Genomic DNA, 9,148 nt, shown 5'->3' on the forward strand with positions numbered 1-9,148 from the left:
CAACAATTTTCTGCTTATAACTGATTGTACATTTTTAGAAGGGAGACATGAAAGGAATCGCAGGCACCTGAAAAACAGTTTAGGGAGGGAGATAAGGTCCTATTTTACTTCCAAAAGTCCACCTTTAGCACAGGGTGAGTTTGTCTGAAAACTCTTCATTTAACTAAAGCTGATTCATATCTTTGTATTTGACCATTCCTGACCGCCATTTACAGTTGAAGAGGAATAGTTATTCTTTGGCTAAAGTCGCGTTTGTCTCCTTACCCTTCAGAACTGCTCTATCAGAGTCCCAATCTTCGGGTTGGGGGGGGGGGGACTTTTCTCTGCTGGCAAGGTCAAGGACAGCTTTCTCTTGGGTCCTCTGAGGACCGGAGTCACCTGTTCAACCCAACACTAAATCTAGTGCCTCCCCAGGCTCTCCCTCCCTTGTCTCCTCCCCACCCTCCACCAGCTGCAGCACTGCACACCGAAGGCCACTCCAAGCCCAGGGCAGCCCACAGCCTATGTCTTCCCAACGGTCCAGGTCAAGGTCATAACCCACTACGTTACGGGTTGGCACCTGGCGTGAATCCCGCCACTTGAGGCCGCCCAGTAGTAGCACTGTCTCCTCTACCACAGCAAGTCCATAGCAGAAGCGATCGTAGGGTAGTGACCGCAACCGAGTCCACTGGTCCGTGCTGGGATCATAGCGTTCAATCTCAGAGAAGGGCTCGTACCTTCCCAAAAAGGCAAACACTGCGCCTCTCAGCACCGCAAGGTAATGCCCATAGCGAGCTGTGCCCATGGGTGCCCTCTTCCTCCATGCCCTTTCTCCAGGGCTAAGGGAGTACATATCCCGGAGGCTACTTGTGCCTCCTTCACCTCTCCCAGCCTTGCCCCCAGAGATGTACACAACACCATGGTCTCCAACGGCACCTGCGTGGCCATGCAGTGCCCGCGGCAGCTCCCCAGCTGCCACCCAGCGGTCCCTGCGCAGATCGTACATCTCCACTGAGGCCAGTGCTTCGCCACAGGAGCCCAAGCCCCCAATGGCTAGGAGATTGTCGCCTACCACTCCACACCAGAAGTAGGCCCGTGCTTCTCGCATGGCGGACACCTCCGTCCAAGCGTGGAAGCGCGGGTCATAACGGTGCACTGAGGCTGTGACAAGCCTTGGGCCATCTGCCAGGGAGCTAGGTGGACTACCAGAAAGGCTCTCCCCTCCCAGGACAAATAGGAAGTTGCCCATGGCACATACACTGTGGCCTAGCAGCGGTGCCGGCAGCCGTGTCAGGCTGCGCCAGCTGTGGTTGTACACGTCAAAGGACACCACATCCTGGGTGAGCTCCCACTCCTCCTCCTTCATCTCTTCTTCCTCTTCTTCCTCCTCTTCCTCCGGTTCAGGTGCAGGGCGCCGATTCCTTCCTACCTCTGGTAGGACCACAATTTCTTCAGTAACAGGCTCCCTCGCTCTAAGACCACCAACCAGTAAGATGCGTGTCTGGGGACTCCGGATACTAGTCTGTTCTCCCTGCAGGAGCGGCTGGCGAGAAGGTGCCGTGTGGTAATTGAGGGCCTGGATGATGAGGCCCTTGATCCGAGTAGGTAAAGTAAGACCAGAGCCTGAGTACACGCGCCTCAACACACCCGCAGGCACCAAGCCGAAGCGGATACATCCAAGCAGTGTTGAACTGTGTGCCAAGCGCTGGGTCGCAGGCTCCTGCCTCAGCCAGGCTAGTGCCAGGCCCAGTAGCTGCGTCTCAGCCACCCGTGCCACGTCAGGGGCACCCAGCACAACCTTCATTGATATAGGGTTGAGTTCCAGCAGTCCCGAGGGGCCAGCGCCCATCAGTAGCAGCTCCCGCAGGTGGCGCACGATGCAGCGTTCAGCTGCACCAAGGGTGTGAGCCAGGCCAAAGCGAGCAGCCACATTGGCAGTGAAGCAGCAATTCTCTGGGGCAAGCTGACGTTCCAGGTAGTGGCCACACAGCCCCAAGGCCTCCGTGACTTGCAGGTAGCTGGCGGCCTCCAGAGTGTCCTCCACAGTGTCCATAGAGAGGGGCAGCCAGGCAGTGTAGATAAAGTCCAGCAGACGCTGCAGGCCGGTCGCTGATGGCACATGCAGGTGAATTACATGAGCCTGTGATTCCTTATTGTGACTCTTGAACAGGGCCCTAAAGTAGTCGCTGGAGCATGCCAGAAGTGACCTGTGCGCTGGGAACTCACTGCCCTCGACCTCCAGTATCACGTCGCACAAGAAGCCTTCAGCACGTAGGGCCTGGTAGCCCGTGAGAAGAGAGCTACCATGAGCTTTGCAGTAAGACAGGAAGTAACTCATGGTGCCCGAGGCGGGAAGCTGGAATGGAGCCAGCCCGGCGCGGCTGGAGGCATCCCGCAGCACCGACCCCCTCCTCCGCTGTCCAGCAGCAGAGCCCCCTAGCAAAGGCCGATTTTTTGCCTGCTCTGCTTAAAATTTAGGGTTTCTTCATCCAGATCTGGCAGTTGTTCTGTGCCCGTCTCAAACAACGAATGATCTAGAGACAATTTCCAGAAGTCTCTAGTAGCAGAAGTTGTGAGTTTCAGAGCCTTCTCGGTATTGCTAGGCTTGCATTCAGCTGCTGCTGCTGCTGCAGGGCAGCGCGTTGCCCAAAGCCCCCTCCCCTACACAATTTGGGGAGCCCACACGTGCACGCCAGGGGCGGCGGTGGCCGCGCACCATCACCTGAAGAGGTCGATCTGACAGTGCACCAGCGAGGGTACCTGATCTCCAGCAGGGCAAATGCGTGGATGTGGCCCTATTGTGGGGGCCCCGGGAGTGCAGGATGGTGGCTCTGAATTCCCGGCCATGGAGCAGAAGGACCTGTTCTGTGGACACCCGTGCAGTCCGAAGACAACTGGCTAGGGGGCTGGGGGTGAGCTTGTTCCGAGAGGAGGATCAAATCAAACCCTGTGGCACTGGGGGGAGCGCAGGTCAGCGTAGAGGGTTGGGAGCGTGATTGCGCGCTGCACATTACATGCCGGTAGCTCACAGGGACAGGAATAGTGCTCGCCTTGGCTCACTGGCGCGGCTACCCGCCCCGCCCTGCGCCTCAGCTGCTGGCTGCTAATCAGGAGCCCGGCAGGAAACTTCCTGAGCCAGGGCACTGACTTCTGCGACCCGAATGGCCTTTGGTCACCGCGGGGAGCCCGAGGGTCCCCTCGAACACTGGAGTTGTGTGAGGAGAGCTCACGAAGGGCCGGAGTCCCTTGGGACTCTCGGCCTGGAGGTGTGCTTGGTTGAGCTGGAGGACTGGAGACCTCCTGTTGCCCCAAGGACTGGTAAAGAAGCTCCAGGCTCAACTTTTGGCTTTGAATATGTCCTAATTAGTAGGGAGCAAGCGGGATTAAGCGGCGACTTTGTGCTCTGACACCTAAGCGGAGGCCTCCGCTCAGAGAACAGAGTTAAATCAGAGGGAACCCAAGCTCTGGGTCAGAAGTGTATGCCCCTCACCTGCACTCACCCATGTGAGATTCGGGGGCATGTGCCTTTCCTAAAGCAGGTGGAGTCTCCCAAGCTGCCTTGCTTCACATTCATTCCACAGAATTTGCTCCCTTCCCCCACCCCCACCCCACCCCCATGGCTGCCTTCGGACCCTAGAGGAGATCTCTTTGGTGTTCTTGTGGAACCCATCTCTTTGCAACACGGAGAAAGAAGTTGCAACTAACTTGAGTTGTTTGTCTTTACGTGGCAACGCCTCAAAAAGAAATCTTCTAGTTTTCTCTGGTTTTCTGGGCTGTGGTCTAAGGAGTGGCTGCTGCATCCTCAATGTCAAAGACATTGGGCTGCAAAGACAATGGGCAGTACAGTGACAAAACTCCGGAGAGCTCTGGTTTCTAGGGCCCCTCCTCACAAAGTTGTTTTTCTAAGAAACACCCAGTGTCCAAATGTGACTGTCCGTCACCAGCAGCCTGCTCTTACACTACAAACTCATCAAGTGCTCTTTCTTGCCAATTTGGAGGCTTCTCTTTCGTTTTGCTTTCAGCTACTGTTCCTTTGCCCACCTTTCGAGAGCAACTCCGCCCCCTAGCAGTCTGTTCTAGATGCGTCTTTCAGACAAAGTTGTATTTCATAGATTTGAAGGACAAAACGCTCTTGTTTCCTACTTGGTCAGCCATCAGTACTTATAAAGTATCCGATCACATGCAATTCTTTAATAACATAAAATATTAGTCAAAATTCTATGGGGCTGAAGAGATAGTTCGGCACTTAAGAGTACTTGCTGCTTGCTCTTGCAGTGGTCACGGGTCCACTTCCCAGAACCTACATGGTGGCTCACATCCACTTGTAAGTCCAGTTGCAGAGAATCCAACACCCTCTTCTGTCCTCGGTGCAGGCACACAAGTGGTACAAAGACATGCATCCAGGCAAAAACACTCATACATCTAAAATAAAAATAAACATTTTAAAAAGTGATTCTGCTGCCAAAGATAGAATTGAGTTCTAACTTAAATTACCAAATTATAGAGTGTAGGTAGGGGCGGGGGTTGTACTCCCTTAACTCTAAAAATGTTCCAACTGAAATTCCTAACATTAGCAGCATAAATGATTCCAGGGAGAGTGTTGTTCCTATGGAGATGGAAGACACTCTTAAAATGCTTGGCTCCGAAGGGAAACATAAATCGGGTGTGGCATCATATGCCTTTAGTCTCATCCAACACTCAGGAGGCAGAGGCAGGTGGATATCTGAGTTTGAGGCCAGCCTGGTCAACAGAACAAGTTCCAGGCCAGCCGATGCTGCACAGTGAGACCCTGTCTCAAAAAAAAGAAAAAACAAAAAAAAAAAAAACCTTTTTTAAAAGTTAACTATTGCTACAATTCGTTTTACACAATTCTCCATTTTAAATCTAAATGCCCTTCACTCAACCTAATTAAATTTTGCTAGAAGGAATTTGGGGGCTTATTAAGCCAAACCTTGGCCCAGTCCCCCAAAATCACATTTTTCTGCTTTATACAAATATGCCAAATGAGCTCCAGACAGAGTATGGTTTGTCTGAATGCCTTGAATATTGAGTTCTAGAGTTTGGCCAGGAATCCAGGGTTCTTTTCCTACTATATATTATGTGACCACATGTATAATAAAAATCAACTCGTGCAACACACTTTATTTCAAAGGTGATAAAGTGCCATTTTAGTAATTTAAGAAGACTTGCGTGTGGTTTTTTGAATAGCACATTGTTCACACTTGTATTAATTCACATCCATCAGAGCTACCCATCACTGTACATTTGTATTCAAGATGTCACATTGCAAGGCAAAGATGGCTGTGGAAAAATCTGAAACTCTTAACATCAAAAGAATGTGTTTACCGCTGGCCCAATGTGACATACTTTGCCAGTGCCGAAGTGATGGCGTGTGTTAACTGAAGACATTTTTACATTGTGTGTGCTTGTGAGACCTTGTTTAGAAAATGTAACTGTCAACCCAAGAACATCATTGTCATTTGAGTAATGGTTATGTAGTGTTAGTATTTTTATTTCTGTGCAATATTAAATAATATTAAATAAACAATTTAGTCTCTGTGTTTAAGCCATGGTAGATGTGTGTCTTAAATTGATATCTTGGTCCATTCCTTAAACGGGATACTGTATAAACAAAAGAAAGTCATTGTTCATAGTTCTAGACTCTGGAAGTCAACGTTCAAGGCACTAGCACACTCAGTGTTTAGTGAAGACTCTCTACTGTGTAAAGACGGTGCCTTCTTACTGTGTCTTACATGGCAGAAAGACAGCGGGCATTAATCCTATCACCAAGGCAGAACCCAGGGACCTACTCACTCCCCAGAGACCAACATTCTCAAAGGTCTTACACTGGCTATTAACTTTCCACATGTGAATTCTGGGAGGACACATATATTCTGACAAAACAATAGGGTTTCCCAGAAACCCGCCTTGTAATCCAGCAGTGCTGAGTGGCTCTGATGGGATGTCGATGTGGTCATTCTGTTGGAAATGATCTCCTTATGAGTTGTCCTCCCCCTACTAGATTATCAACTCTTCAGAGCAGGGGCTGTGTCTGCAGCCCTTGTCTTGGTCATTACCACAAGCAGTGTTGTGTTAAACAGATGAAAATAATGAAGGAGAAAGCCTTGTATTTCTCCTTTTTACACAGCTGGGGTAAGACACATACAAGTAAGGCCATAAGAAACAAAAGGGTGACCATACGTGGCTCTAACTGTGGAGTTTGGGTGGACTCGACCCTTCTGAAAAGGAATTAATACCTTGTCAACCATCTAGTACTACTCTGTTACTCCAGTTCTTTAACAAGACCACACCTCCGTGGCTCTCACATGCATGATTGCCCACCCAACTCAGACACCAGGTGCCCTAAAGACACTAGCAGTAGCCCGTGAGCCATCTGGTGTGGTTGAGCTTCTCCTCCTCACCCCAGTATGCCCGTTGGAACTTTAGTATCTTCTCTGGACCCTTCACCAAGTGTCGGGCCTGTGAGCTGCTGTTCTCAACCCCGCATCCAAGCTGCAATGCTACTTACCCGGAGCCCTCTACCTGCCCTGAGTAGACCTGTTAGAACAAAATCTCAGCCTGTAAAGTGTTTGAAACACACGCATGAGAACCCAAGTTTATGGCCTGTTGAATTGTTCCTGAAGTCATAGTGATGGGAATGTGGCAACAAGAGGATCGCTTGAGCTCACTAACTGGCTAGTCTTTCTGAATTGGTGAGCCCTGGGTTCAGTGAGAGACCCCCGTCTCTAAAAACAATGTGAGAGCAACCAAGGGAACAGCTTGACATCACCCTCTGGCCTCCACACACACATGTGCACATACATACCTGCATGAACACATGCACACACCACACACCAAAAAATGTTATAAAAATTGTGATTTTTTGGTAGCAAATTTCAGATATAACTAAGGTATGTTTATAATGAATATATAAAACACCATCCATTTCATCCATGGAAAGGTTTCCAAAGGCAGGGCATCTCTTTCTCCCCCATCGCCATCACCTTTTTCCTGAGACTATTTGTGTATCTATGGAATACATTTTATCTTTGTGATACGCAATTTCAGAAAAAAAAGGGGTGTGTGTGGTGTCTGAGAGAAACAAAACAAAGACAGAGACAGACTCATGAGTGATGATGTCATTCTAGCCCAGCTTAAGAGTCCTGGGCTCCAGCTGCACTATGATCCACGTGGCTGTAAACCAAGTGTCTTAAATTTTGTGAGCATCATTTTATCGTTCTTAAAAGGATAGTGACTCAGCATTCGCACCATCATTAAAATAAGAGAGAACTAAGTGTGGAGGGAGTGTCTGGGAGTACGGGTGTTTCTGAGGGTCTGGCACAAGAAATGGGTTTCTTCTCTCCAACTTTTGAGTAAAGCCTTATGAAAACTCACAGTACCAGGGCCGGGGAGATGGCTCAGAGGTTAAAAACACTTGCTGCTCTTTCAGAGGACCACAGTTCAATTCCCAGCACCCATATGGCAGCTAACAACCATCTGTATCTCCACTTACTGGCCCTGATGTCCTCTCCTGGCTCCTTTGGGCCCTGCATCACTTGGTGCACGGATGTAGGAAGTATATCTGTTACGTACAGGCAAGTCTTGTGTCACAGTTAGGGTTTCTATTGCTGTGAAGAGACACCATGACCATGGTAAATAAAGGAAAACATTTGCTTGGGGTGGCTTGCTTACAGTTCAGTGGTTCAATTCACTATCATCAGTGTGGGACATGGTAACATGCAGGCAGACATGGTGCTGGAGGAGCTGAGAACCCTACATCTTGCAGGCAACAGGAAGTCAACTGAACATCACACTGAGAGAAGCTTGAGCAAGAGACCTCAAAGTCCACAGCCACAGTGACAATCGTCCTCCAGCAAGACCACATATTCTAATAGTACCACTCCCTTTGTGGACCATTTTCTTTCAAACCATCACATGCCGGTACCTAAAAATAAATACATCTTTTAAAAAGAAGAAATAAAGAAAGCTATCTCACAGTACTATAGCAAAGAATGTGATAAAGTAGTGGTCCTCCTACAACATTGCATGACAACAGTGAATAAACAGACCTTTTAAGACATGAGAGATGGCTCAGAAGTAAGAACACTTACTGATCTTATGGAAGACCCAGGTTTGACTCCCATACCAGCATAGTAGCTCTCAACCATCTGTAACTCCAGTTCCAAGGGATCTGAAATCTTCTGACCTCCTTGGATACTGCACACTTGTGGTACATAGACAGGCAGACAGGCAAAACACCCATAGGCATAAAATAAAAATAAATCAATCTTTTGAAAGAAAGAAACAGTCATTCTTGCTTGTTAAATTAGGAACTCTAGGACTGAGGCTTGTGTTCTGTTCTAACAAGCCCTCCCCACAATGTCTATGATGTCCTGGGTTTACTATTCTAAAGAATAACTTCTGGGTTTGATATCAATGTTTTCCCCAAGCAGGGTTACATCCATCCATTTTTCTCTTGCCAACAACACAATATCATGCTTCACAATGGGGTTTAATGTGTGATAGTTGATGGGGGACAACCAAATCACAGCAAGAAGAAAAGCCAGTGGTGAGAGACCCAAAGGAGAAAGGGGACTTCCGCTCCATGTCACACAGCTTAAAAAAAAAATAGGAGCTTGTATTTTCTTTCCTTTATTATCCTCACTAGATGACAGAGTTGGTGATGGCTTACTGATGCAGGAGATTATGGCCTGCTACCCCACGCATAAACTAAAGTAAAAAGCAGTTGATTGAATCCTCAACTTAAAGTTGGCTGTAGCCCTCATTTCCTATCCAGATGCCCTATTTTCAGAAGCTCTTGGATGAATCATTAAATATTCAAAGAAGTCAACCAAAGGATATAGGGTCTGGAACAATTCCTCCTCCTATAGGGAGCAGGTGAAAGGGCTGGGCTACAGGGTTTGGGCTAAGAAGAAATCAATAACCACAATTTTCAATTTTTCTGAAGAGCCGAGAGGAAAGCAGAGATAGTCTCCTGGCCAGAGTACAGAATTGGCAATTGGAAGTTACAAAGAAAAATATCACCATCACATGTCTATAGAACCACATGCTTCTGGTTCCTGCCTCTACTCACCTGCTCGTACCTACCTCTTCTGGGACCGGGTTCTACTAAATCCCTTTCTCAGAAAGTCTTATGTCAGGAAAGATA

The 9,148-nt window shown here is 48.4% G+C and overlaps 1 protein-coding gene across 1 annotated transcript; it reads right to left on the reverse strand.

The window, feature by feature from the left end:
- Window positions 1-337: 337 nt before the first annotated feature.
- Window positions 338-5,521, reverse strand: Klhl34 (kelch like family member 34). The gene has a single exon (XM_050164396.1). It carries the CDS (start codon window positions 2,315-2,317, stop codon window positions 383-385), a length of 1,935 nt encoding a protein of 644 aa, XP_050020353.1. The 5' UTR covers window positions 2,318-5,521; the 3' UTR covers window positions 338-382.
- Between the last annotated feature and the right edge of the window lie 3,627 nt (window positions 5,522-9,148).

The sequence above is a fragment of the Alexandromys fortis genome, unplaced genomic scaffold (genome assembly GCF_014885135.2).
Source record: "Alexandromys fortis isolate MF-2015 unplaced genomic scaffold, M_Fortis_MF-2015_v1.1 scaffold_147, whole genome shotgun sequence".
Lineage (NCBI taxonomy): Eukaryota > Metazoa > Chordata > Mammalia > Rodentia > Cricetidae > Alexandromys > Alexandromys fortis.

Coding starts and splice junctions, on each gene's coding strand:
- Klhl34 (XM_050164396.1), bottom strand. CDS start 2,317: ATGAGTTACTTCCTGTCTTACTGCAAAGCTCATGGTAGCTCTCTTCTC.